At 43.9% G+C, this 12,926-nt stretch overlaps 1 protein-coding gene across 1 annotated transcript in view; it reads right to left on the reverse strand.

Annotated features, from left to right (window-relative positions):
• SH2D2A (SH2 domain containing 2A) overlaps positions 1-12,926 on the reverse strand; it is a 90,948-nt gene that overhangs the window by 37,941 nt on the left and 40,081 nt on the right. The window contains exon 2 of the mRNA XM_069217850.1: positions 1,328-1,551. Coding sequence (XP_069073951.1) covers positions 1,328-1,551 — 224 coding nt within the window. The remainder of the gene's footprint in view (positions 1-1,327; positions 1,552-12,926) is intronic.

A 12,926-nucleotide genomic window follows, 5' to 3' on the forward strand; every position in this document is an offset into this window, starting at 1 on the left:
CTCAGTGTGTGATGGTGATTTTATGTCAGATTCTCACAGATTTATTACTGAGTTGCCTAGTACATGTTGAGGGCAGCATTTGGTCAGGGAGACAGAAACAAGTGGGATGTAAGGACTGCCGCAAGATGCAGCATTCCTTAGTATCGCCCCTTATCATCATACATGCTTAGTCGAAAGCTGGACATAATACCCCAGCTATCAGGAGCCTCTTAAAACTAAGAAAACATATTCTTTCCAGTCAAATGGGTACAGGCTGTTCAAGAGCCTTGGGATCTGGGCCCTCCTATGATCTATCTCAGTATGTTTATCTTTTGAAGTTTTATTGATGAAACAAGTAAGAGGTGGATCACTGTTCTTGGATTGGTTGGTAATGAAATTACACTTTTCAGGAGGTGCCATGTTCTTTGAATCAGGTGACCATGTGCACAACACAGTCTTAAATGTGATCCTTGTTTTAAATGGGAGATGGAGTGATGTCAAGATTTGTTTGTCAAGGTTAAGCTTGTGTGGGTTGAGGCATGTTCTCTGGTACTAACACTCTTTCCAGTGCATTGTCCAGGCTGGAGTACATTACATGCAAGCAAAAAGATGATGGATGGAACACTTGAATTAATCTCAGCTACTGGCAATCGCTTGGGCCGCATCCTAATCCATTGTTTTTTGCCCACCATGCCACATCCGTTTGGACCAAGCCATATGCAAATCAGTCTTGACCCTACTCCTCATGGGAACAGTCTGGCCCAAACTGCCAGACCAGGCCCTCTCTGAACTGGAACACAAGCAACCTAGGAACGGTTTCGCCCTAGTGAGGGCTCTTCAGCCAAATATAGCCTGGTACCAGTGGCACCATGAGCCCTGTACCCATGCATGGGAATATCCAGTGCACTTAGGGCATCAAATGTAAAAACAACTAGGTGATGGATGGAATGCTTGAACTAATCTCAGCCACTGGCAATCGCTCAGGTCGAATCCCAATCCATTCTTTTTCTCCCACTATGCCATCTCAGTTTGGACCCAGCCATATGCAAATCAGTCTTGACCTTGCCCCTCATGGGACTGGTCTATCCTGAGCTACCAGGCCAGGTCCTCCCAGAACCGGAACACAAAAAACCTAGGACAAGCTTTGCCCTAGGTAGGACTCTTCAGCCAGGTATAACTTGGTTCCAGTGGTACAGTGAGCCCGGGACCCACATCTGGGAATACCCAGCACACTTATGGCATCAAAAATAACAAGGTGAAAGATGTCAGCCACTGGCAATTGCTGACCAAAGCTACATAGATGTATAATCAGCACAGTTAAAGTGGTTGATTAATATTCATGACTTACCTTTCTGTGTTTCAGTGTCGATTGGGTTCCCTCAGAGCAGCATGCCAATGTTTTCTCTGGAACTGAATGGACTCCATCATTGATAGACTTTCCTGTTTGCACTGGCTGACTTTGCTGGGACTGTGCATGAATCTCCCTGTGCTTCTTGCAAATATTGGATAGGCCTTTGAGAGACTTCAGGGTATTGAAGATGCGACTGTTGTGCCCATTGTCAAGAACTGTTCCTGCAGCAAAGATGAAACCGTATTGCATTCATAGGGTGTAATCAAACAGTTTTAAATGTCCCCTAAAAACTGCACTCTGAGTGCTGCCAAACATTAATATATTGCTGATGTGTGACACATCTTTTTGGAGTTTGTTCTGCAACTTCTAACACCAGCTCACATTAACTTCCTTTTACAAACGACATGCTAGGGGTACAGTAATATATTTGCTGTTTGCATGTAACGGTCCTCGATTACTATGCATGGAAGCTGTTATACCACAGATCATGATAAAAATCAACAGGTGTCTATGGTGTTGATAGCGGCAGGTAACATCACTGTCTGCTTCAGAAGAACCCAAGCCTAAGTAACACAAAGCTCTCGGGATCAATATGAAGAGTGATGAAGACATAAGTAAAATAGTCCTATAATTTCTGTGATCTTGATAGGGGTGGGTGATGTCTTATAGGACCCCCCCCCTGCCCCCAGAGTGAGAAGCTTAGTCTGTGAGCATCATAGTTTTACTGTGGGCCAGGCAATGGCTGAAATAGGGAAAACATGCAATGCCCTCTAACAGCAGGAGATGCTGTTGGTACTGGTGAATCATTGGTAGCCTTTGGACTTGGATCTGTAACTGGGATGTGTACCACTGCATGTAGTCTTGGGGGTGTTTGCTGGCTGCAGGAGATTGCAGGAGGAAAGTGCCTGTTGCAAACTAGGCAGTGGAGAATAACTGGGATCGATCCTACTATAGGAAAATCTTCTCGTGGTGGAGGGCAGGCAGAACAATATCAGCCATGAAAAACACTGTAGAGAAGGAAGGTGGGGTCTCACTTGCTGTCATAGTGGTGGGAAGAATGATGGATGGGAGGAGCCTGGGTGAAAGTACAACATGGATTGGAGCAGAAAAGGGGGATGTAAGCGAAACAAGAAACAGATCAAGTCAGGGAAACTCAGGAGAGCAACAAGGTGATGAGACATTGTGCTTTTTTATTATGTCAGGTCCTTACAGATCCTAGCCAGGTAGGAGCAGCACACCTCCACAGAACCAATTTACGAAGCACTAGAAAACAATCTAAATAATGAAAAGGAAAAACATCATACAGAGTGGAAAAAACATTCAAGAACGTGAGAATATTTTAGCTATTAAAGATTTTCGATTGGCTTTACCAAACTTGATTGCTATTTGGAAAAAATTTTGAATTTTATATATCAAGTTACAGACATATTGGAAAAAAATATTGTGATGCAAAAATATTGCGATGCAGAAATATCATTGTCAAGAATATCAATTCAATTTTTTAGGTAAGTAATATCATTGTCAAGAATATCTTTGTTGTTAATATCATTTTCATCCTCATCATCATCATCACACCTTTATTCGGCTATCAGCCATATAAGGAAAATACAGTCAATGGAAACATCGTTTAAATAACAGATAATCATATAAATACTAGAACCAGTTTGCATAAATAACAAATGGTGCTCCTAAAATCAATAAATAGCAATCAATTTCATCATTACTTACACAAAAAAAAAAAAAAATCCTAAACTTTATGTCCTGCCCGAAATAATAGCATTGTTTTATTAGAGAGCTGTTTGACCATTGTATAAAACCAATTAATAAATATGGAGTGATATTCTTAAAATACAAGGAAAACTATATTCTTCCTTCAATGTAAGAACTAGATTTATATCTTGAAACAAAATAACTACCCAAGGTCTATTAGCTTACAAGGAGGGGAACCCGTTAACCATTTAAAACATCTTAAAATGTATCTATAAGTATTAGTTAAATCTAAACTTATTAAAACCTCAGGCCCTCCTTGTCCCTAATAAATGAAATTGCTAGAAGAAAGCGGCTTATTCCAAAGACAATAGATGGGGTAGTGTTAGACCTTAACAGTCTGGCCGCTTCATTATCATTTCTAATTCCTACATTCCTACAGATAGGTCGAATCAATTTTTTCCTTGGCTTATCGTAGGCTTTACAGATTAACAAGACATGATCCACCGTTTCGATGGCCTCCATGTTACACAACCCACACTTTGCCTCATGACTATTCTCGCTCTGAGGGCCCCATTGAATAGTGAATGCCTTGATCTGAAGGATCCCATATCGAAACTTCATAAATAGTGCTTTCGTTCACCTAGGCTGAATGATATCTAACCATTCCTCAGCTCTTGGTATTGGTTTAATGTCTAAAAAACTCGATGTCAGTCTACCCAAGTCCTTACTGCGGAAAAGACTAATCGAAGAAAACTCCCAGTAAACTTGCTTTAATCGAGTCTTGGATTGTGATGTGAGTGTATGGGGATCATCCCAATAAGATTTCAGCACTAGGTTATAAAACCAATACTTTATGTGATGAAGCCACGGAAGTGAAACTGATTTATCAAGGTCCTTTATCTCAATTAGTGCTTGTCTGTAATGGTTTAGTTCGGGAATCGTCCAAAGTCTACACCAACAGAGTAAAGGCCTCAGAGCTGCCAGTTTACCTATTTGCTTCATATTTATGTCATAGGTGAGAGGGATCAGTGGAGTAGATTTTGGCAATCCCAATACCCCCCTCATAAAACTATTTTCTTGAGATCTTAATGGGGTTAGGTTTGCAATTCCCCAAAGCTCAGCACCATATAAGACAGCAGCCTGCGCTTTGTATCTATAGACTTCAAACACTGGTGAAACGATCCCGGTTCTTGAGCTTTTATAGTTGTCATTTATCGCCATGGAGCTGTGGACTAAAGAAGTTGCAGCTTTGTTAACATGCGGCGTCCAGGACAACTTAGCATCCAGCAAAATCCCTAAGTAGTTAAAGTTTTTGACTCGCTCCAGTTCGTGCCCCTTAATCAAGATACTTCTTTTAAGTGCTTTATGGGGATTGACAGCCAGATATTTTGTCTTGTTTGCATTTATTTCCAGCCCCTTCAAACTACAGTATTTACTAAACATTTCTAGTAAGGTTTGAAGACCCATGGGAGTTTGCAATAGTAAGATGGTATCATCGGCAAACAGGAGAGCGGGGACTGGATCTCCATTCAATCTTGGTGAGTCATGGTTACTCCGTTTGAGATACTCTACCAGGTCGTTGATATATAACGAAAAGAGGGTTGGGGCAAGCACACAACCCTGCCTCACTCCCCTCTTAATTGGTATTGGGTCAGTCAGCTCTCCATTTGGACCCCACCGTACCTTTGCGTATGTGTTTTCGTGCAACCTCTTTGTTTGGTATAAGAGATTCCCCGGCATACCCTGGTTCCCTAACGCAGCCCATAGAGAGTCTCTTGGAACTAGATCAAAGGCCGCTCGCAAATCCACAAATGCAAAATAAAGGTGGCCCTTCTTTAATTTTGTGTATTTCCACATTATTACTAGTAACCTGAAGGCCTGGTCAATTGTGCTTGTCTGCTGCCTGAAACCTGCCTGGTATATTGTCAGAATGCTTTTTTCTTCTATCCAGCATCCTATTCTATTCAGCAGCTGCCTAGCATACATTTTTTGCATGACATCGATAAGGCTAATTGGCCTGTAATTCCCCGGGTCTTCTCTAGAACCTTTTTTATAGACAGGGATTATTTCTGCACCTTTACATATCTCAGGAACTGGCTCTCCCCTTGCTATGGCATTGTAGAGTAGATTTACATAGGGTGCCCAAATGTCTATGTTATATTTGAACAAATCCCCAGGGATTTTGTCCAGACCTGGGGCTTTGCCTGTTTTAATCACTTCAATGGCAGTCACCGTTTCTTCCAAGGTAAACTGTATATCAGGGAAAATGCCCCAGGAGGGTACTTCTTTGTACAGGGAAGAATATGAATCAAGATTAGAAAAATCGGAATAAAGGTGCGTAAAATGGTTAACTCACGCACTGGGATCTATATGATGTTCAGTATTATATGTCCCCTCTTTCCTGCCGTGAGTAACTATTTTCCAAAAAGCCACTGCGTCATTGCGTTTGGCTGCCTCTAAGAGGTCATACATTTTTGGTCCTCCCAGTTTTTTTGTGCTGTAGCCAGAATTTTCCTGTAACCAGCCCTTGCCTCTTGCACGGCTATTAAATTTTGCTGTTTTAGGGCCACTACCAATAATGTTTTTCCCTCTCTACATTCTGTAGTAAATCAGGGGTTAGATGGAGTAATTTGCTCCTTGCCCTTTTCATACTTTTGGTGTATCTGTCTAGTAAAATAGGGTCTTAGTGCAGTACTCATTAATTGATGAATATCCATGATAGGGATGTCAGTGCAGTTTTTATGGGCATGGGGTTTCAGCAGTTCTGTATATGTGTTATAAATGTTAGTCATAACACCCGAGTTGCCCACTATCACCGGCCATTTTACTGCCCTTCGGTTATTACTAAGAGTGGGTTGTAACTCCACCTTATCCTTTTCTATGCAATTCAGGTCTGTGAGGTAACCCCCTAATTTCAATTACTAACGGAAAGTGATCACTTTCCCTCCTCTTATCAATTTTAAAGGTCACTATTCTCTCCCATGTAATAGTGTTATGCATAATATAATATAATTTAAAGCCTATGTTACCTCTCTGGAAAGTATCCATATTAAGACCACCTTGGCCCACTCTACCGTTGCACGCCCTCAGTCCATGCTTTAATGTGAGGCCCATAAGTTGTAAAGCAGCAACCGTTCCGGGGACGGACTCTTCAATTGATAGGTGGGGGACTGCTCTTGCTAGGTCTTCATCTTCTGCCAGAAGTTCAAGGCCAATTATAGGTTCATAGTTGCAATTAAAATCTCCCCCTATCATATTTGTCTCTCCTACCGGAATTGTTTTAAGCATGCCATCTAATATTTCAATTTCATGTGACTCCTGGTTAGATCTTCTGGGCCTTATATACACATTAAACAAATGGGATAACACCTTATTTTTGTCCCCTAATTCCAACCACAGAATGTCAGGAGACTCTGCATCATGTTTACATATCTTGATATTAAGGGAAATTTTCACCCATACAACCAGCCCCCCAGACGGCCTCCCTCTTGCTGCAGCAGTTGCACTGATAAAGAAAGTGTTATACCCCAGTTTGGGCGGTGGATCCTTTAACCAAGTCTCTTGAAAGAGGCAAACATGAAATTGTTCAATATAATCATGCCAGTCAGGGTCTATAAGCTTGCTTTTTAGGCCTGCTACTTTCCAAGAGACCATAGAAACTAATCCCCTTCCAGTTGAGATCATGTCATTGGTATTAGGGCTCTGAGCTATGGTTGATTCCGTTCTACGGGGCAAGTGCTCCTCAATACTCCCTACTCTTGTAACTTGGTAATTATTTTGATCCTGGGATTCAACTGCTATTAGGTCACTAATCGGTCCCAAATATACTTGATCTAGTTGTGTTAGTCAATCAACTGTTTCAAGATCAGAATCTCCTTTTCTCATTTGCTCTCCCCAATTCCTGTGTTTATTCCTCTGAGCTATAAACTTGCAAGTATGTGGATCCAGGCTAAACCTCATAGCATTTTTTATGGGAGCACTGGCTCTCTGTTCCATATTGATAAGACCTTCAATTAGTCTTTCATCCCTTAATATCAGAACAACAACATCTTGCTTCCCAACCTCTCCTGGCATCCTTTCCGCCCTCGTAATATATGAGCGGATTAGGGATAAGCAATGTTGTTTATGTCTGATCCAGTGTATAGTTTTGTTCTTTAAGGAATCCTCATCCTCTATACTATTTAGGGCCAATTTCGGGACATTTAGCAAATAAATTACCTCAGCCCCAGAAGGACTTATTTTTCCCTCAGGGAGTCTACTCCTTATAGTAGGGGGCATGCTACCATTATATAATTTAGTATAGGGTTTTAATGTACGTTCCATCTTCCATCTTCTTGTGACCCTGTTTCAAAACTGGGCTCCCTTGGGGGATTCGCAGAATCTTGTTGTAACTCTCCTACCTTAGCTACAGAATAATTACGTGACCCCATATTACACCCATTTCCCCTCTCATGCCTCTTAATGGTGCATATGGAATACTGGCTGTAGTTGAAGTAGAATTGGACTGGACATTCAAACTTTGGGGGGACATGGGTCTGCCCTGTAAATGTAGTGATACTGTTGAAGTCTCCTCTGCACTCTGGTCTCTATGGGTTCCCATACTCCCCCCATTTTTCACAAGAGCTGATAATGTTCCTACTTCAAGTTTTAACTCTCTAACTTCCTGCATTAATCCAATCATTAGGTCATAAAGATCTGTTAGACTCCTTGTTTTACATATTAAGCAGTTTTCTGGGTCTTGGTTAGCTAATGATGACTTCTCTATAGCTATCTGTACTAAGGGGATAGTTTGGTCGTACTTACCATCGGGTTTCCCCTCCTGGACCTTATGAGCTTTGTTGGTAGCGGGTTCTGCCAGGACTGCATACTTGTTAGAACACTCAATGTCGCTCTTCTGTACATGGCCCTTCTTCCTAATACTTCCTAGTGTAGTTGGGTGATGACATATAGCCCGCGTTATATCATCTTTGTGATTAATTGTCCTGATAGCGGGGAGTAGGTTTTCCTCTTGCTGGCTACCACTCTCTTTCCTATCAATTGATTTCTCTTTCCCTATTTCTGTTTTCTTTGTATAATAGGAAGTTATCTTTTTTTCAGAGCCCTCCCGAGGGGCGGTCCTATTACTTAGAAAAGACTCTACCTCTTCTATAAGGTCATCAATTTCAGATATCGTACAATTCTCGCCTGCATTCCTACGTTTTTTTGTGGATTTCTCCTTCCCCCGTGGGGGTTCTGATGCCTTACGTTTCCCCATATATTTTTACCTACTATTTAATTCTTCGCCTCTACTAGATCTAATACAAGGGCTCTGGGCTCTTGCCCGGTGGTGCTATTTAAGTTATCCTAAGGTACCAAGCGCGGGATACTAGGCCCCTGGGCAGACGGAATTTTATAGTCCCCTTCGATTCCGGTAAGCACTACCCTACCTGCCAAGCCTCTCTCAGGGGTAGCAGTGTCCCAATCGTTAGCTATATACTTAATTAATGACGCCCCACAAATTTAGCCACCAGTGTCAGCAGATGAACTTGAGAGTCTAGTATTAGTAGAGCTAAATAAAAGTGTTACTACTCGGTTTAAGGTGTATGGAATGGTCTCTGTTCTCTTGGGTAGCAGACTGATCTCTTATTGCAGGTGAAAAAGGGGGGGCCCAGCCCAGTCTCCTCCGGTCTCCGATGGGCACAGGACGGGCCCGCCCTTGGCCCGGGCGCGAGGCAGGAGCGCTACGCGATTTTCAAAGGGCTCCTGCCCTTTCCTTGATTGGACGCAGGCTCCTCCTGCCCAGGGTCCCCAGGTGATGCTGACGCGCTTCCCGCGAGGCGGGAGCGCTACGCGATTTTTAAAGGGCTCCTGCCCTTTCCCTGATTGGACGCAGGCTCCTCCTGCCCAGGGTCCCCAGGTGCTGCTGACGCGCTTCCCGCGAGGCGGGAGCGCTACGCGATTTTTAAAGGGCTCCTGCCCTTTCCTTGATTGGACGCAGGCTCCTTCTGCCCAGGGTCCCCAGGTGCTGCTGACGCACTTCCCGCGAGGCGGGAGCGCTATGCGATTTTTAAAGGACTCCTGCCCTTTCCTTGATTGGACGCAGGCTCCTCCTGCCCAGGGTCCCCAGGTGCTGCTGACGCGCTTCCCTCATTTTCAATTACTGAAGTTGTTACAAACATCGTTTTTAATTATCTTCATCTTTTTTAGTTCATATATTAGTATTTTGTGTTATTAATGTTAATTTTTTTATATATTTTGTAATTTTAAGTGATTTATAATTTGTAATTTAATTGCTAATAGTAGTTTATTGTCTGGTAGTGGGTTGTTAGGTTTTTAGTGGTATAGGGTGGGAAGTTAATTAAGTGTGATTAATTAACAATTGATTATAAAGGCCCTCATTACAACATTGGTGGTATTGACTGCCTACCGCCACGACAACGGCTGACAACATCCCGCCGCCATGGCTACCAGCCGGCAACGTGTATTATGACCGCTGACAGTATTCCGCCAGAAATCTGGCGGAACACGCGGCAGATGGCGGTAAGGCGGCGCTGCTGACAGCAGCACCGCCACGCCAGCAAAACACCGCCGACCGTATCATGAGCAATGATACGGCCTGGCGGTGTTTTGCTGGCGGATGCCGCGGACCGTCTCCAGCCGGATGACCCCCTGCAAGCAGGTAAATCGGGTTCTCCAACCGGAGAGTGGGGTGGGGGGCATTGTGTGTATGTGGGAGGGGGGGTGTATGTTTTGGGATGTGTGCATGAGGGTGTGAGTCGCGTTGGATGAGTGATTGTGAGTGTTGTGTGTTGTGGATGCATGTGTGTGTCACGGTATGTTGGTGCATGTTGTGTTGTGTGCGTATGTATGTGTGCATGCGTGGGTGGAGGTGGGTATGCGTGTGTTTATATGGGTGCGCGTGTGGGTGTGAATATGTGCGCGGGGGCAGGAGCAGGTGGGGGAGGGTGAGGCTGGACTCTGGGGAGGGGGTGGGGGGACTCCTATCTGTGCCAGGGAAGGGATTCCCTGGCACTGATAGTGCCTACCACCATGGTTTTCGTGGCAGTAGAAAAACCACGGAAACCATGGCGGTAGGCCGGGTCGTAATCCCAAGGATGGGAATGTGACGGCCGCCGGGCTGGAGACTGAAGTCTCCAGCCCAGCTGCCGTTACCACCCTGGCTGTCGGTGTGTTAAAGTGGCGGTGTTGGATGGCGGTAACCCCAAGGGTCCAAGTCCCATTTTTTTACCCGCTGGCCTGTTGGCGGTATTACCGCCGCTTTAACACCGACCGCCAGGTTTGTAATGAGGGCCCGTTCAGACACGAAACATGTTGACCCTGTCTTCAGGGGCATAAGATAATTCCTTATAACCCCCCCCCGCCATTTGTACTATGAGAGTGTTTTGAGCATCATCTCATTCCCCACTCTATAGGGTTTTATTGTTTTGGCCATTACCCTTTCCTAGTCATCAAAATTTGGCGCTCTGTTCGGGTTTTGAGCTAATTTTAAATTCTCTTTCCCTCTCCTATTTTCTATAGTGCCTGTAGGTGGGCATTGACCTTTCTGCGCAGGCTTCATCACGGCACAGTGTTACAGAAAAAGATCTCCGGCAAAGGGCCCCCTTTCAGGGGTGCCCATCAGACATTGCAGTGCCGGTCTGACAAGGAGCTTGCCCGATGATGAAGCATGACACCCAATAGGGTGTGTGAGGGCACTTGCTTCTAGCATTAGGGTTGCCCCACGTTCTGCTTTTTCTTCCTGGAACAGTGTATTTTGAATTTAACTAGATATCTTGGGAGGCTATACACTGGACCATCAATCTCCCTGTCCCTCATTCTTTATTTAGATTCTGATATTATGTCAGTGAACCTCTTGATTACAAGCATCATGATTCTCTTGTTGCATTTGTGGTGTAAGGCTCTTACTTCACTTTCATTTAGATACAAATTGCATTCCAAGGCTGCTTCACATTACTGTTAGATAAAAGTGTCTTAGATATGTGGGCCCAATTGGTTTCCGTATTTTTTTGCAGAAGCCAGTTCAAGTAACTACAATCTGTTATGCACCTGTAGTCCCTTTGAGTTTAGATACCATGGGTTGAGGCTTCCCACTTCATTGTAGCGTAACCTCAACTAAAATTATGAGTGTATCTTTAGGGGAGCTCCCAGAAACATGATTTTGAGTTTCTCCATTCCTGCTGAACACAGGGAATTTTCAGAATGTCAGTCAGGTAAAAGGTGTCTGAGGGTTGAGGCTGAGCAGAAGCGTACATCCAAATGAGTCCTGTTTTATTTAACATTCATGTCTGAATGTGGACGCCTGTCGGAGTAGGGATTTTGATTTTCGCAATCCCCTTTGAACACATGAAATCTTCAACTTGTCAGTCATATAGAAAGGAGATGAGTTATGAAGGCCTTTGTGAGTGATGCAATCAGTCTTGAATTGACCTCTAACTTCAATGGAAAGCACCTGATGAGTAGGCAGGATTGAAGTGATGTGGTCAAATTTATTTTGGCCTGTAACAAATTATGTTTCTGCATGAAGCACTACTCTGAGGGGAGCCAAATTAACTTTTGGCAGTCTGGAGAGGAGCATTTTCCCATAGTCCACTTTGGAGAGAAAAGAATCAGTGTCTAGACTACAGACTTCAATCCTGTTATGGGATGAGCTGCCTAATGCTGCAGATAATCTTTAGATATCTTGCTTTACCAGGGATTTTCCTCCAGAGGTTAAGCAGGCTATTGAGAATAAAACCCAAGGATTTGGCGTTATTAACATATTACCAGCCAACTCAGACAGAGGACCTAAGAATGCTGCTTAGGACCTACAATTGCTGCTGTAATGAGACATGTATATTGAATACTTATACAGATGCCCTATTGCCAGACCTTAATTTGAGCTGGTGGTTTCTGGTGCTCAGCACGGGCACTTAAATGTCAACACCGGTGTAGGAGGCTGGACTGGCTTGTAGTGGATACCAAGGGGTACTTACACCTTGCACCAGGCCCAGGTATCCCTTATTAGTGTAGAGGGGTGTCTAGCAGCTTAGGCTGATAGAAAAGGTAGCTTAGCAGAGCAGCTTAGGCTGAACTAGGAGACGAGTGAAGCTCCTATAGTACCACTAGTGTCACATGCACAATATCATAAGAAAACACAATACACAGATATACTAAAAATAAAGGTACTTTATTTTTATGACAATATGCCAAAAGTATCTCAGTGAGTACCCTCAGTATGAGGATAGCAAATATACACAAGATATATGTACACAATACCAAAATATGCAGTAATAGCAAAAGAAAACAGTGCAAACAATGTATAGTCACAATAGAATGCAATGGGGGCACATAGGGATAGGGGCAACACAAACCATATACTCTAGAAGTGGAATGCGAACCACGAATGGACCCCAAACCTATGTGACCTTGTAGAGGGTCACTGGGACTGTAAGAAAACAGTGAGGGTTAGAAAAATAGCCCACCCCAAGACCCTGAAAAGTGGGTGCAAAGAGCACCTAAGTTCCCCAAAGAGCACAGAAGTTGTGATAGGGGAATTCTGCATGAAAGACCAACACCAGCAATGCAACAACGATGGATTTCCAGACGAGAGTACCTGTGGAACAAGGGGACCAAGTCCAAAAGTGCAAAGAAGCTGCCACCGGATGGTAGAAGCTGTGGATTCTGCAAGAACAACAAGGGCTAGAAACTTCCCCTTTGGAGGATGGATGTCCCACGTCGCGAAGAGTCGTGCAGAGGTGTTTCCGTGCAGAAAGACCACAAACAAGCCTTGCTAGCTGCAAGGGTTGCTGTTAGGGTTTTTGGATGCTGCTGTGGCCCAGGAGGGACCAGGATGTCGCCAATTGCGTGAGGAGACAGAGGGGGCATCCAGCAAGACAAAGAGCCCACT

Source organism: Pleurodeles waltl, chromosome 12 (genome assembly GCF_031143425.1).
Source record: "Pleurodeles waltl isolate 20211129_DDA chromosome 12, aPleWal1.hap1.20221129, whole genome shotgun sequence".
NCBI classification, from domain to species: domain Eukaryota; kingdom Metazoa; phylum Chordata; class Amphibia; order Caudata; family Salamandridae; genus Pleurodeles; species Pleurodeles waltl.